This window comes from Dipodomys spectabilis, unplaced genomic scaffold (assembly GCF_019054845.1).
Source record: "Dipodomys spectabilis isolate Male_0828 unplaced genomic scaffold, ASM1905484v1 ptg000162l, whole genome shotgun sequence".
In the NCBI taxonomy this organism is placed as follows: domain Eukaryota; kingdom Metazoa; phylum Chordata; class Mammalia; order Rodentia; family Heteromyidae; genus Dipodomys; species Dipodomys spectabilis.
Window position 1 is genome coordinate 2,110,823 of NW_024870839.1, and position 16,630 is coordinate 2,127,452.

General features: G+C 40.0%; 1 protein-coding gene across 1 annotated transcript; it reads right to left on the bottom strand.

Moving 5' to 3' along the window:
* Positions 1 to 6,682: 6,682 nt before the first annotated feature.
* Positions 6,683 to 15,872, bottom strand: Il21 (interleukin 21). Its single transcript, XM_042693005.1, has 5 exons — positions 15,598 to 15,872; positions 15,457 to 15,492; positions 8,749 to 8,904; positions 7,036 to 7,113; positions 6,683 to 6,944 (listed from the first exon to the last, which is right to left on the bottom strand). The coding sequence occupies exons 1-5, from the start codon at positions 15,742 to 15,744 to the stop codon at positions 6,906 to 6,908; spliced, it is 456 nt and encodes a 151-aa protein (XP_042548939.1). The 5' UTR covers positions 15,745 to 15,872; the 3' UTR covers positions 6,683 to 6,905.
* Positions 15,873 to 16,630: the final 758 nt, after the last annotated feature.

Sequence of the window (16,630 nt, forward strand, 5' to 3'; positions counted from 1 at the left end):
TGAAGAGGCTGTCTTTCTTCCATTCTATTTTTTTAGCTCCCTTATCGAAGATTAGATGGTTATAGATCTGTAGGTTCATTTCTGGGTTTTCAATTCTATTCCATTGGTCCTGAGGTCTGTTCATGTGCCAGTACCAAGCTGTTTTGATTACTATGGCTTAATAGTAGAGTTTGAAATTCGGTATTGATATTCCTCCAGCACTGTTCTTTCTGTTGAGGATCGTTTTTGCTATTCGGGGTCTTTTATTGCTCTATATGAATTTTTGGATTGCCTCTTTTTTTTTCTTTGAAAAATGAGGTTGGAATTTTGATAGGTATCGCATTGAGTTTGTAGATAGCCTTGGGAAGTATTGCCATTTTCACGATGTTGATCTTTCCATACCAGGAGCATGGGAGTTTTTGCCACTTTCTAAGTTCTGTTTTGATTTCCTTTTTCAAGTTTTTAAAGTTTTCATCATAGAGGTCCTTCACTTCTTTGGTTAAGTTAATTCCTAGATATTTTATTTTTTGTGGGGCTATTACGAATGGAGTTGCTTTCCTAATTTCAGCCACACTTTTCTCATTGTTGGCATACAGAAAAGCCATTGACTTTTGAGGGTTAATTTTATACCCTGCTACAATTTTTTTATTTATTATTCCTATGATCTGTCCTTTTTTTTTGCCAGTCCTGGAGATTGAACTCAGGGCACTGTCCCTGAGCTTCTTTTGCTCAAGGCTAGTCTTCTACCACTGAACCAGTCTTTTCTGTTTATGTGGTAGTGAGGAATCTAACCCAGGGCTTCATGAATGCTAGACAAGCACTGTACCACTAAGCCACATTCCCAGTCCTGGTCTGTCTTAATGAGTGTTCCGTGTGCACTCTAAAAGAATGTGTATTTTAGCCAGGCACTAGTGGCTCACACCTGTAATCCTAGCTACTCAGGATTCTGAGATCTGAGGATCACAGTTCAGAGCCAACCGTGTCAGGAAAGTCTGTGAGACTCTTATCTCCAATAAAACCACTAGAAACCTGGAAGTAGCAGTGTGGCTCAAGTAGTAGAGTGCTCACCTTGAGCTGAAGAGCACAGGGACAGCGCCCAAGCCCAGAGTTCAAGCCCCATGACTGACAAAAAAAAAAAAAAAGAAAGAAAGAAAAAGAAAAGAAAAGGATGTGTATTTTGAAGTCACTGTGTAGTTTAGATTGGGGGGGGGGAAGTGATAAAGAATTTAATTTGTTAATTAAAGTGCTAAAACCTCAAATCTTTCTTTTGTAAACTAGAAGTGTTGTAAGGACTTCCTTTGTTAAGTAGTTGTACAAAGGAGTATCCATTTACCATGTCAGTTTATCAGTACAATGCCTCTTGATCAATGTCTCCCTTCCTCCATTCTTTCCCATCTCTCCCTTCCCCTACCCCTCCACTCAGGTTGCCTGGCTCCATTTTGACATTTGTACATTGAATATTGGGGTTGTATTTGCCCAGCCTTCCTTCCATTCAGGGAGGCCAAGGTTGTAGGAGAGATTCACATGTGGATGATTGTCATGCAAAAACTTTCTAAGTGGTACTGAGTCAAAATTCAACACAAACTATTGTCACTAGAGGCAAAAAAAGAAAAGGTCTCAAAATAAGTTTCTACAACATCAAAGGGATAATCACTGTACAAAATGCTTCTCATACCTTAGTTCATTTTATTTTTGTGAGCATTCTATGACCTTAGAAAGAGCTCCCCAATTATTTCACAGATTTAGAAAAAATTGACAGGTGCTGGTGGCTCATGCCTGTAACCCTAGCTATTCAGGAGGCTGAGATCTGAGGATCATGGTTCAAAGCCAGCCCGAGCAGGAAAGTCTGTGAGACTTTTATCTCCAATTAACCACCAGAAAACAGGAAGTAGAGCTGAGTCTCAAAGTGGTTAGAACGCTAGCCTTGAGCACAAAAGCTCAGACACAGTGTGCAGGCACTGAGTTCAAGCTAAATAAGTAACCACTACTGGGTTCAAGGACCTCTGGAGAGAACCTAACTGGATTAAATTCCCTTTACCAAGAGAGAATGGCCAGACATTCCTCCTGTTTGAGGACCGCTGAAGTCTTCCTCAGAGGATCATGTGTAAGGAATCTTGCAGCTAATATGCTCCTGAGCAGGTCCAAATATTCCATTCTCCTTCACACTGAATTCTGAAGATCCAGGAGGAAATGGTTTTCCTGGCCCTCAAGTTGCTTTTAAAACTGGTATAAATAGTGAAAATCTAGTTTTTGTTGTTGTTGTTTTTAGTGTCAGGACTGAAAGAGGCAAGAAGCCTTAAGATTTTATCATGTGTTTTTGCTAGGTCTTTTGTGAAACATACGTGTCCCTATGTGCATTGCTTCAGCAGGTGGCAGCACATCACCTGCTTTTAAAGATACACTCCTAGGAGTATGCACACCGAGAAGCTTCTGCTGGAAATAGAATGGGGGCATTGGTAGTATAAAGGTCAATGTTGATGTGGCTGTGACGAACCATGAATAGATTCAAAGTCATGTGGAACAAAAGTTGTGGGAGAGGTAAAATGCAGGTGCTGAACAGGTCAAGGTCCTTAAGAGGCTGACAGAAGTTAGGCAGGGAAGATCACACCTGTAATCGCAGCTACTAGGGAGGTTGAGATCTAAGGACTGAGGTTCAGAGCCAGGCTGGACAGAAAAGTGTGTGACACTTTTGTTTCCAATTAATCAGCAAGAATACAGAAGTGGAGTTGTGGCTCAAGTGGTAGAGCACCAGCCTTGAGTAAAAAAGCCAAGTAAGAGTGTGAGGCCCTGAGTTCAATCCCAGTACTGGCACCAAGAGACTGGCATGTGTGAATCCACGCTTGGGTACTGAAGTCACCTTGGATGATGACAGCGAACAAACCTAAGTCCCCAGTAAACATAGATTCCTGCCCAGTAGGTGAGACTCTGTCATAGTAAGAGGGCAGAGGAGCTGGATGGGAAGCACTTGCATGCAGGAAGGAGTTGCTGCACAGGAATGGGTGTGCAGTGATGGAAGCGGGCCTGGGGGAGAATACCTGCAGCTCCTTCCAGCTGCTGTGCACTGTGGGAGGGCTGCGAAGGAAGTGCTGGGCTGTGGCTGGCACAGAACATGGACAGGTCTATTTTAGGGGCAGCAGGCCATGAGAGAAGATGACCTTTGCACAGACCTGCAAAAACTAGATGCTCCAAGGAACTTAAAAATTATCTTTAGCCAGATGCTGGTGGCTCATGCCTGTAATCCCAGATCCTCAGAGGCTGAAGTCTGAGGATTGCAATTCAAAGCGAGATCAGGCAGAAAAGTCCTTGATACGCTTATCGCCAATTAACCACCAAAGAAGCCTGAAGTGGAGCTGTGGCTCAAGTGGTACAGTGACACAGCCTTCAACAAAAGAGGCCTAGGGACAGTGCGCAAGTCCAAGCCCCAGGACCAGCACAAAAAGAAAAAAAAAATCTTTAATTTTCTGCCAGCATTATTAGACCAGGGTGCCAGAGAATCACAAAAGACAAATGTACTGACTAGATAGTCTTTAATGTGATCAGGTCTTAAATATGCCATGAACATAAACATGGAAAACCAAACATACAATAAATAATCATTAAATTATAATGTACATGGTTTATATTAAAACTAAATCCTCAGATGCAAATGTAAATACAGTGGTAGAACAATAACGTAGAGTAATAATGCTATAATTTTATACAAGTGCCCCAAAATGACACTTTCAGTTGAAATAGCAATTATCTAAAAACTCCCATACTCCCATTACTTACAGCAATTTTTGTCTCCTTCCTTCCTTTCTTTCTTCTTTCTGTCTTTCTTTCCTTAATTTCTTCCCCTGTCTCAGAACATTTTCTTTATCCTTCAGTAAGTGTTGCTACAAATACTACTGAAATAATATTAAGCAACTGAACATCAGACTCAGAACAAAGTTTTACTCAGAAGTGTGGTCAGATGTTCCCAGAAGAGTACCCAGCAGTTAACAGATTCACAGCCATACAAGGTTCTAAAAAATGCAGAATTGACTTTAGAGATTAAAATATTCAGCACCCTTGTTGTACAAATAAGAAAATAAAAGCCCCCAGAAGTTTAAGCTAGTGAACACAGTTTTACATCCAACAGTATTTCAGATCGCCCATCTCACCGCCCACAGGTAAACAGTGATAGTTATGGGTTTCCTCATGTCACTTTCTTTTACATTTTTATTTTATCTGTAAGTAGTTTCACCAAGGAATCACTATCAACAAGATAATATATGAATACACTATCCCCCTTAAGAACTAGCTAAGTCATGAACAGAGAAGTGGGGATGGGAGCTATTCAAGTCTCATTCAGCTGGTTGATGTAAAGCATTCTTGGGTGGTGGTGGGATCCTTAATGGATGTTTTAACTATTGGGCTTGTAGCCAATGTCCCCAATAAATTATTTTTACTTTTCAGAAAAGTAGAGACAGTAGACTGGTCAAAAGATTAAAAAGATTTCTAACCAACACACCAACATAAATACATTATCTTAACTATCAGATCATCATGTCAAGAAGTCGACAGGTAGAAAGCCAGAAACAAATATGAAGAGACTCTGTCTTTATGATGTCTAAAGCACTGTGCCGTCATGCTTCTTTGCAACATTTTCAGCATCTGGGCCGGCACCATGTGACATGTCGGCAGGATCACATGCATGTTGGCATCAGTAGGCACATGGCAGCATTATTCCATTGTAATTACACATTTAAGATTTTTTAAACAAAAACACCGTGCTCCTGAGATTCATTGAGGTTTAATTAAATAATATATCTTCACTACACCTTTTAGAGCTATAAATTAAGTCTGAATTTGTTTTTGAACCACTTTTAAGTAGACAGGTCTTCTTTGCAGAGCATAACACATTTTCCATCCCATAGCCTCTTACACACTCAGATCCATTTTAACACTAAGAAACAGTGAAATAGCTTATACCAGTTGAGAAAACGTTTACTACAGTTTTAGTTTCTTATCTGGAATTGACATGAAGTGGCAGAGCACTGTTTTTACCAACCATGATTGAAAGTCTGCAGTGTTTAAACAAAAATCTGCTCTAAGCTGGGCCAGGACACTTCCTGGCCTCTCAATTTGCCTTCTAACTTTGATTTTATATAGTTGATTAAATTTGTTTATGGACAGCATGCACAACAAGTGATTAAAATACAAACAGGGCTTGGAATGTCTTCATCATGGTAATTCTGTTTTAAGAAAAAGAAAAGGGCCAGGCTCTGTAATCCTAGATACTCAGGTAGCTGAGATATGAGGATCATGGTTCAAAGTCAGCCTAGGCAGGAAAGTTCATGAGACTCTTACCTCCAATTAACCACCAGAAAACTAGAAGTGGCTCTATGGCTTAAAGTGGTAGAGCACAAGCCTGTAGCCAAAATGCCCAGTTCCTAAGTTCAAGCCCCATGACCGACAAAAAATGAAAGAAAGGAAGGAAGTCAGGCACTAGTGGCTCATCCCTATAATCCCAGCTGAGTAGGTAGGATCATGATTGGAATTCGGCCCAGGAAAGAAAGTCCATGAGACTATTATCTACAATTAACTACTAAAACTAGCCAAAAGTGGAATTGTGGGTCAAGTGGTAAAGTGCTAGCCTTGAGCTCAAAAGCACAGAGACAGTGGTCAGGCCCTGAGTTCATGCCCAAGAACAGGCACAAGAAAGAAAAAAAGAGGAAGGAAGGAAGGAAGGAAAGAAAGAAGGAAGGAAGAAGGGAGGGAGGGAGGGAGGGAGGGAGGGAAGGAAGGGAAGGGAAAGGGAAAGAAAAAGAAAGAGAGGAAGGAAGGAAGGAAAGAAAGAAAGAAAGAGATGCTATGCTCATAATATGCCCCTAACAATTTAAGAAGGCAGCCAAATATTTTTAATCTCTATTTTAAGCTTAGGAGACTCCCTAGTATGTCCCTCTATAGTTTTAAGTTACCATTTTTACCAGCTTAAAATGTTAGCTTATGAAGGGACATGAGGTTGAGCAGAGGTAATATTAAATCCACATTCCTAGACTACTTTAATGACCAACAAAGACAGTCTATTCTGTAAATAAGTTCATGTATATTGAATTTAAATATTTTGATAAACCTAATAGAAAAGACCTTTTTTTAGTAATCTGATGAAGCTATCCCCCTAGAACATAAATAAGTTACATATTTAGATGTTAGACATTCTGGGATTAAAAAGTAGATTCTTCAGATGAAAGCTTGTAAATACTCAGTTTTCATTTTCTTGCAAAAATAAAGATTGCAATTTTTCATTGTGATCTGCTGCTTCCATATTTTCAGCTTGAATGAAGGTATGCACCTTTTAAGTTAAGATCCTAATAGACTTATCGAAGACCAAGGGATCCTAATAGACTTATCGAAGACCAAGGCTAACATAAAAATCAATAAATTCCCACACAGGATTTTTGCTTAAATTTTTTTAGCCTTAAGCATGGCACCGATGGTATACTCCTGTAATCCTAGCTACTCAAGAGGCTGAGATCTGAAGATCACAGTTCAAAGCCAGGCCAGGCAAGAAAATCCATGAGACTCTAACCTCCGATGAATCAGTAAGTGGAGATGTGGATCAAGTGGGAGAGCACTAAACTGAACACAAAGCTCAGGGACCGGTGCTCAAGCCCTGAATTCAATCCCCAGGACTTGCACCCCGCCCCCCAAAAATATATATACTTCTCATACAATCAAAAATGGTCCATAACAAGAATTCAGACTCCAGCTGATTAGAAAGTTTTTCCAAAATGACCAAACAGCATAAAGTAAAGTACCATATCATAATTGGAGAGAGAATCCTAACTTTGCATACTTTCTGCATACATTGGACTTCTCTGCTTGGAATAGGAGAGGTGAGTTTCAGGCTGTGTTAGAGTCTGTAGTATAGTGTCCAACTGCAGTGAAATCCCCAACCATCCTCACGCCCCAGGGCTCCCGGACAGACGCTGGTGAATCATCTGCAGAAAGAGCACACTGTGAGCAAACTCAACACAGAAGCAACCCAGACAAAGAGGAAATAGGAAAGCAAGCATAACGTAAGATAGTTACCTTTTGGAGAAGAGATTTCAGTCTTTCGAGGAATTCTTTGAGGGGTTTTTTCTCATAAGAATCACATGAAGGACATATCTAGAAATCAATGAAGAGATAACATTCTTTTTTTAAAAAAATCCCTAGTGCATAAAATGTTCATTTAAATTTTACTTTTCCAACTAAAGACATAAATCACATTCACCGAAAAACATTTGGAAAAGTACATAAAGTCATTCTGGAAGTAATGTTGCAAATTGCTTGCGATCACGCTGCAGTAGGGCATCACTGCAGTGTTTTAATGCAGATACTACCATTGGCATTTTTTTTTCTTTCTTTAAAAAAAAAAATTTGTGCCTGTCGTGGACTTGAACTTGGGGCCTGGGCGCCATCCCCGAGCTGCTTTTGCTCAAGGCTAGCACTCTACCACTTGAGCCACAGCGCCATTGCCAACTTTTTTAGTAGTTAATTGGACACAAGAGTCTCATGAACTTTCCTGCTCGGATTAGCTGCAAACCCTCATCCTCAGATCTCAGCCTCCTGAGTAGTTAGGATTACAGGTGTGAGCCACAAGCACCCAGCTTTAGTCTTTCCTTTTTTGCATTTTTCATATCACAAGCATTTCCTAAGTGAGAGATATTCTTTCAGCTACTCAGTAGGCAGACTTTGGGAGGATGGTACTTAGAGACAGGCCAGGCAACATCACTGAGAATCCTCCCATTGCAACAAATAAGCCACCTGTGGTAGATCCCACTGATCCCACTGTAATCCTAGCTGCATGTTCCAAGGTGAGCCCTAGAAGCTATATGAAAAATAACTAGAGCCAGAAGTACTACAGGGTGTGAGCCAAGATGTATAGAGTGCATGCCTAGCAAGCATGAGGCTGTGAGTTCAAACCCCAGTCTAGTAAGCATGAGGCCCTGAGTTCAATCCCATATATACATATATATGTATGTATGAGTATGTATATACACACATATTGGGGTACTAATGTATATATTAATATATAGTGAAATGTTATATATTAATACACATGTATATATGTATATACAACATATATATATATATATATATATATATATATATATGTACACACACAAACTTTCCAGTCAAGTAGTGGAGCCTACATGCTTAAATTCAAATATTGACTCTGCTGTTGACTCTTGTAGGCTTATTCCTTGTTAGCAAACTTAAGATCTAGCTCCTATTAATAAGAATGCAAGTATAGCTAATGAGAGGAAAATATTCCTGGATTTTGCTTTTGTGCTGGTACTAGGGCTTAAACTCATGTAGACAGTTGGTTTTTTGCTCAAAGCTGCTGGTGCTCTACTACTTGAGTCCTGCCTTACTTCAGGAAAATACTTCTTAACTCATAATTGGATTCTCTTCCTAATGAGTTCTTCCCCTTGAGAACTAGCATTATTGTATGTTAGCTGCTACGGACTATTAACAAATTCTTATTGAGTTACTGAGCAGTTACTTGAAAGTCTCAAGTTTGCGGATAGAGAGAGGTGACTCCATTTCTCAAAATGTGCTTGGTATGATTAAGTATGGCAGGTATAACTAACTGTTCAGGAAGAGACCAGGCACTCTGTACGTGTATGTGTGTGTGTGTGTGTGTGTGTGTGTGTGTGTGTACAATGATACATATATTCCATTATAATAAATAAATACAAAATAGATGATACATAATGGTTCAATACAAATAAGCTAGATGACAAATGACAATCTTACAAGTTTTTGTTTCTCTCTTTGCCCTGCTTTTGTCGGAGGTAGTTTCCTCTTCAGCTGTTTGATGAATCCTTGGATTATCTTCCCATTTTCTCCTTTATCTGCTGCCTTAAGTTTGGCCTTCTGAAAACATGAGAAAGCTGACTGCTCACAGTGTCCCTGAAAGAGAAATCATCAGTATCCATGTTCATGGAAGTTCTTCAGAAGGTTGAAAATGAAGTATGGTGTCTTGGATCACGCGGATCACCTAAATTTCAACAGATGAGTTTATCTTTGACAATAAAAGATGAGAGTTCCTGTATGTCAGTCAATCTTCCCTTGACTTAGGGAAAATGGGACCTTTCCCTGCTCCTCAGAGAGGAGAAAAAAAGCAACCTTTTTCTTCCTAAGTCTGTATCATTTTGAGATTTGAGTAGAGGCATGGTCTTCACAGAGATTTTTGTTGTTGTTTTTGTTTGGTACTGGGGATCAGACCTAGGGTCTCATCTCTACTAGCCTAGCACTGTCCTGAGCCACATTCCCAACCTGACTTTTGTGCTTCCTAAGAGAGACTTAATTTGGTTAAAGAACACATTTGCTGAATTATGAAGTTGTACTATGGCTGGTGGCACCATTGGGTAAGCTATGTTGTAGCATGATTAAGACTCTTTTTCAGGAAGTGGAGGTGTAGTTTAAATGATAGCACACCATCCCTGAATGGAAAAAAACAAGAGTGCAAGAGCCTGAGTTCAAGGCCCCGTACTGACTGATACACACACAAAGACTAAGAATTTTTTTCAGATTGATTTTACTACAGCGTAAACATACGTGGAGATATAAAAATGAAATTCTTCCCCCTGTAGTACTAATATCAGCTAATGCTTATAAGAAAGAATCTTTTTCATTAACCGCTGGTTCTGTCATGTACATAAGTCATACAGCCCCAAACATACTGTCATATGATTAGCAAGTGCTAAATACATATTTACAAAATCAAAAGATGAGATAAATGAGATAAATTCCCTCATTTGGGGAAAGGAAATGGTACCTGCCTCTAGAAAATGTCATTTTCTAAGATTTAATGCATTTTCTTTGAGCTATGCATGACTTCTGTAAAATCCTATACATATGTTCAGGTTAGTTAGGGTAGGGTTCTATAGGAATCAAACAGTCAAAGAATGTAATGTGGGATTTATCCAACCAAATTGGAGTGCATTCCTGTTGGCAAGAATAGTGTCTCAGGGCATGGAGAAGTGGAGAGAACATGGATCCAACACTTCAATCCTTGTTTGACCAACTACTGACTAAAGAATAAGCCAAAACCACCAGGCACTAGTGACACATGCCTGTAATCCTAACTACTCAGGATGATGCTGCCTGACGATCAAAGTTCAAAGCCAGCCTAGGCAGTAAAGTCCATGAGACTTTTTTTTTTGTCGGTCGTAGGGCTTGAACTCTGGGCCTGAGCGCTGTCCCTCAGCTCTTCAGCTCAAGGCTAGCACTCTACCACTTGAGCTACAGTGCCACTTCCGGTTTTCTAGTGGTTTATTGGAGATAAGAATCTCATGGACTTTCCTTCCCGGGCTGGCTTTGAACCGTGATCCTCAGATCTCAGCCTCCTGAGTAGCTAGGATTACAGGCGTGAGCCACCAGTGCCCTGCTCCATGAGACTCTTATCTCCAGCTAAATCCACCAAAAGCCACAAGTTCAAGTGGTAGAGTGCCAGCCTTGTGAGAAAAAGCTAAGATATTATATATAGAGTACATTAATATATATATATATATAATAACCTCAGTACTGGTGAAATATTATATGTAGATTGTCTTAGTACTGGGACAATATGTGTGTTGTATATATGTATACATATATGTGTTTACATGTAGGTATATATACTTATACTGTGTATATAAACATATATAAACATATATATAAACATGTGTACATGTGATGCCCTCCCAAGTCCCCCAAAAGTTGCCACACCTTCATTTCACTGAAGCTTCTATGTGATAACTGCCACTCACAATGCCACCCAGGAAAAGCAAGGGCAGTGCTGTATAGAACAATATGCCTGAGTCTCATCCTGGGTGGTGAGCTGAAAATAGCATCTAGCCTGCTTTGCATTTTCCAACCCCTGCGCTTACCTAATCTCAATGCCGATTAATAACTTGCATCCTTAAGACACAAACCCATCTGATTTGCTTTGCATATCAGACCACAAACTGAGAGCCGTGTGTCTGATTTCCCTATCTTGGGGCAGCCTGCTGTTCAAAAAGGCAAAGTGGTGTCCTTTCCATGTTTGCCAAAATGCTTATTTAATAGAAACTATTTATGAGTGTTAATTATAGCACATTTTTTTCCTTGAAAACCACATGTTCATGTTTGTTGAATTTTTTTTCTTTTCTCTTCTTTTTGACCACAACCGTCTTAACTTACTGGAAAAAAAATAATATTCAGATTTAAAGAGGTAAATTTTCCAGCTGAAACTGAAAACACATAACTGCTTCATCTGCGATGGTCTGAGAAACCAGCATTTCTCACAGAGGCCCCTTTTGCTGACTTCACATTTTCATGTGTATGTTGAAAGAAAATTAAGTTCCAGAGAAATGATGAACTCCCTGAGCCAATAATGCCAGGAATGCTGGCATTCACCCTGAGGGCCTGGCCATCCTCCCTACCTTCCCTGTCCTCCTGTGCTAGTTAATGGACAAGGATGTTTCGTTTTCCCACAAGGCCTACAGACCTGTACCTGGCAGTGCAGGCCAGGACTCATTACTGATGGATTTGATGTTAGATAGACATCAGAGGTGGCCTCCAAGGGGAATAGAAGCAGAAGAGCTGTCCCTACTAACTGCCCAGATGATGTGTGGAAGAGAATAGAAGGATTCGTCTTCATTCAAGCAGCTTCCAATGCTCTGCTACCCCAGAGGTTTACAAGATAGGATGGCCCATGTCTCTGTGTAGTGCCGAGAGCATGACCACCACTTTCCTTTGCAGAGTCTTGGTAGCAGTGAATGCCAAAAGCAAGCCTTTGTCTCCTTCATCTTTGAACACCTGAGGATATGAGGAGGTGAGCTCTTTGCTAGTTTAGTAGGCTAGACGGAGCAGTAAGGAAGTCACATCAAGGATGAAAAAAAAAACTACTCTTTAGCTAGAGAGTGCATCAGATGCTGCTTTTTGAAAACACACACATGGCCAGGCACCGGTGGCTCATGCCTGTAATCCTAGCTACTCAGGAGGCTGAGATCTGAGGATCACGGTTCAAAGCCAGCCCGGGCAGGAAAGTCCGTGAGACTCTTATCTCCAATAAACCACTGGAAAACCGAGAGCAGCACTGTGGCTCAAGCGGTAGAGCATTTGCCTTGAGCTGAAGAGCTCAGGGACAACACTCAAGCCCAGACCAACCAAAAAAAGAAAGAAAGAAAGAAAGAAAGAAAGAAAGAAAGAAAGAAAGAAAGAAAGAAAGAAAGAAAGAAAGAAAGAAAGAAAGAAAGAAAGAAAGAAAGAAAGGAAGAAAGAAAGAAAGAAAAGAAAAGAAAAAACAAACTCGTGGCTTTGTTTTGCATTGAATACTTGAAATATGTATCTCCTTAAAAAAAAAAAAAACCAAAGTCATTAGACACTGTTGAAAATGAGCTATACATTTGTGGGTGGAGATGGGAGGGAAAATCTAGGAGAAAGGTACTCTTTACCTGACTTATGAAACTGTAACCCCTCTGTACTTCACCTTTATAATAACAATAAAAATTTAATCTATTTTTAGCCAGGTGGCAGTTACTCCCACCTGTAATCCTAGCTACTCAGGACGCTGAGATCTGAGGATCACAATTCAAAGTCAGCCTGGACAGGAAAGTCTGTGAGACACTTAGCACTAATGAATTGTCAAAAAGCAGGAAATGGAGCTGTGAATCAAGTGGTAGAGTACCCTACCTCTGAGTTTAAACTCCAATACTGGCACACGCCATGCGTGCATGCACACACACACACACACACACACACACTCAAGTTTTTCTTTCACAAAGGAAGCCATGGCCATTCACGGTATGATATCTAATTAACTGGACTCCATTACCTTTGTCCCTATTTGCCCTCTAGCATACACTGGGTTTTAATCAGGGTTTTCTAGTACAGCATTGCTGAAATAGTGACTACATAGTTCTTTGTTGTCAGACCTGTCCTGGACATTCTAGAAGGTTTAGTAACATCCCAGGCCTCTACCTACCAGATGCCAGTACTCTCACCTACCCCAAATTTGCCAACAAAAAATTTCTCTAGACAATGTCAAATGTCAAATGTTCTCTGGTATGGGATACAGTCACCACCCCCACCTAAGAAACAATAGTTTTGTTGTGGTGGTAGATGAAGGAGGTGAGAATGCATGAGAGAAAGGAAAAGAGAGAAAGGAAGAGAAGGAAAGCCAGGGGAAAGATAGAAGAAGAAAGAGAGAGGAGGAGGAGAGGGGGGAAGAAGATGAGGGAGGGAGGGGAGGAGGAAAAAATTAGAAAAGGCCTAGAGAAACCAACTAAAGCTCCTATAAAAATCCAACCTTTAAATAATTTTATTTTTATTAACTTTTCAATCTTTTAAAATCTGTTACAGATCCTCCTTAGATGTTAGCCCTAAAAAAGTGAGATAATGAAATTAACTGAAAATTTAAATGAAAAAGTGTAATTTGTTTACATTTCTGCTATGCAACCTCTGCTATTTTTTTTCCTTCTTGAGTTTGCCTGTCAGTGCAGCTCAAAGATCTTAGCTACACCTAGGGAGGGTAAAAGGGGAATCACAGAAATGGAGAGACAAGCCGGGCACAGGTGACTCATGCATGCAGTCCTAGCTACTCAGGTGGCTGAGATCTGAAGATCACAGTTCAAAGCCAGCTGGGACAGGAACATCTGTGAGACTCTTATCTCCAATTAGCCATCAGAAAACCAGAAGTAACGCTGTGGCTCAAGTGGTAGAGCACTTGTCTTAAGCTGAAGAGCTCAGGGACAGTGCCCAGGCCCAGAGTTCAAGCCCCACAACCGACAAAAAAGAAAAGGAAGGAAGGAAGGAAGGAAGGAAGGAAGGAAGGAAGGAAGGAATGCAGGGACAAAGGGTGAACAAATGCAGCAGTGATACTCACTAAACACTATGTAGAAAATGAAGTATACAATTTGGTATACAATTTGGAGACAGGAGGGAAAAACTGGGAGAGACCAACAAGAGAAGGGGTAACATTGTCCAAAAAGAAATGTGTTATTTACCTGCCTTCCATAAGTGTAGCCCCTCTGTACATCACATTTATATTAACAATAAAAAATGGTAAGAAAACCTACAGAAAAAAAGATCTTCACTACAGTACTATAGCACTGCTTAGCTATGCATGGAAATATCACAGTGAGTTCCACTCATTTTGCAGTTCATGTGGCTAGCAGTAACAGTGAAAAAGATAAAAATCAAATAGCTATCAGAAAGTTTAAACTGTGAAACAAAATTCTTTCATTGACAAAGCATATGAAGAAGTAATCCAGTGGACCAACATTCATTAGAAAGTGGGGTATTTTCTTATTTCTTACTTTGCAAACTGTAGACAGGCAGTAGCTAGGAAGCCCTAATTATAGTCATGAAACAACGTGCTTGAGATGCTGGAAAATCTATGTTTTGATAACTAAACACATTAAGAAATATTCTCAGTTATTGGAAAAGTCCTTTCAATAAGTTAAATGTTCTACTTTCATTTTGGATGCTGCTTATTAGAAAAAACCTAGTAAATATGAGTGATTGTGTTCAGAGCTGGAGAGTAAATTTTAGAGTAAAGCAATAGTTGTGACTCATTCACTTTCTAAACTTTGACATCGAGTCATTTACCATAATTGTTTTCTTTGCAAACTATCTTCCTGAGTCTCACCCTTTGTGGCACCCTAATTACTGGTAGCACTTTCATAGTTATCCTAAATTATGCAATTAAAAGTCTGTAACAGTCAGAACAATTGCATTTCTACTCACAAGGTCCCAGATCAGAATGAAGAAGTTACTGAAGGAAAAAGATCGGCAGGCACAACTCCTGAGATCTACTCTATGCCAATCCTCCTCAATTTAGAACTTGGATTTAAATGGCTACAGAGATGGGGTTAGCTATTGAAAATGATCTTTTCAAAAACTTCACTGAAGCACCAAAACAACCGGACTCACGGAGGCGAGGTAGATGTCAATGATACTCAAAAGGGGGCTTTGATTTCTACACTCCTGTTGCTCTACTCTGTATTTATAATTAATTCATTCAAAGTGGTGGTGGTGATTGTTTATTATTTCAAAGTCAATTCTGCCTTTAATGCATGCATCTTTTCTTGCTAAATAAGATTACAAGGGAAGTTTCATGCTGTTCAATGATTCTTAAAAGATCTTTCTTTAAAAACTGATTATAGCACAAGTGTCTTATTTGTGTTCATTATTCTGTCTTCACATGCTACTTAAGAGTATACTTAGAACTCTCTGAAGATAAATACGTTATAAAGAATGTAATCTAGCATTTTATTGGTTGGTTGGTAAATCTATAAATATTTGACCAAAATAGAAGTAAATCTCTTACCAATTAAGTCTCCCCCAAAATTCACTGAAGTTAAGTGTATTCCTTAGTAATCATCTCATTAGACTTAAAATAAGTTAGACTTACAAGTGTATTCCTAAATATCCATCTTCTTAGACTTACAAATTTACATCAGATATGTTTTGAGAATTCAAGTCAACAAGTCTTACCTTTACATCTTGTGGAGCTGGCAGGAATTCAGAGTCCTAGAGCAAAAGAAAGTTCCAAGTTATATTTAGAAGCCCCAAAGTCACTTTTTCTATGAATTGAAAAATTAGATTTACATTCTGTTGTGACAAATGTGGTCTTACCAAGTCATTCACATAGTTTTTCAGCTGGTCAACAATGTCTATAAGTTGATTCATTCTGATCATGAGGCGGTCAGGCCTTGGGGAACTTGGCTTATGGGCCCCTGTTCCCAAGAAAATGACCATGAGACAGATAACTGTCCTCTCCATGTTGAGTCTGCTCAGTACCAGTAGAGCGGGGCCTTGTTTCACTGTACAGGTTGTCACTATTTATTCATCCTTCAAGGAGAGGTAAAGCCCTCCCATTGCAGCCTGGAAATGTTTGTAAAATGGATGAATGTGAGTAACTCTTTTTTTCTTTTCCACTGGCTTAGGTGTGCGTGTGCTTGTGCTGCTGCGTGGGGGCAGGGATTAATGGAGTCTACGAAATGGGCTGCATCTGAGACAGGAAAAAGAGACACATGGGTGAATTCCAATTTTCAGCATGAGGCAAGAAGTGCATGTAGTAAATAGTTGGTGTTCTAAGACTTCAAAGGAATAAACACCAACACTTTGATCCCTGGCACCTTACCTGTTCCCTCCACAGTCATACGGGCACTGCAGTAATGAGTAACATGGCACTATGTGCCTTCATACAGGACTTTTTCTTGTGGTAATGACTGTCTTTTGATGGGGATCATTTGTATTCCTTCATAAAGATAAGCAGAATGCAGCCTTCATAGTCTGTGTGTATGTGTGTGTGTGTGTGTGTGTGTGTGTGTGTGTGTGTGTGTGTGTGTGTGTGTATGTGAAAATGGAACCAGATTAATTGAGGAGATGGGTGGGATTGGGAGAGATGGAGGGGGGGATGATGGAAGGGGTGACATTGATCAAGATATATTATGCACATAAACTGATATTCTAGAATGTTTTAAGGACAATAGAAATTAAGTTTATAGGGGCTGGGAAGGTGGCTCAGTGGTAGAGCGCTTGCCTTGCATGCATGAGGCCCTGGGTTCGATTCCTCAGCACCACATAAGCAAAAAGAAAAAAGCTGGAAGTGGCGCTGTGGCTCAAGTGGTAGAGCGCTAGCCTTGAGCTGAAGAGCTGAGGGACA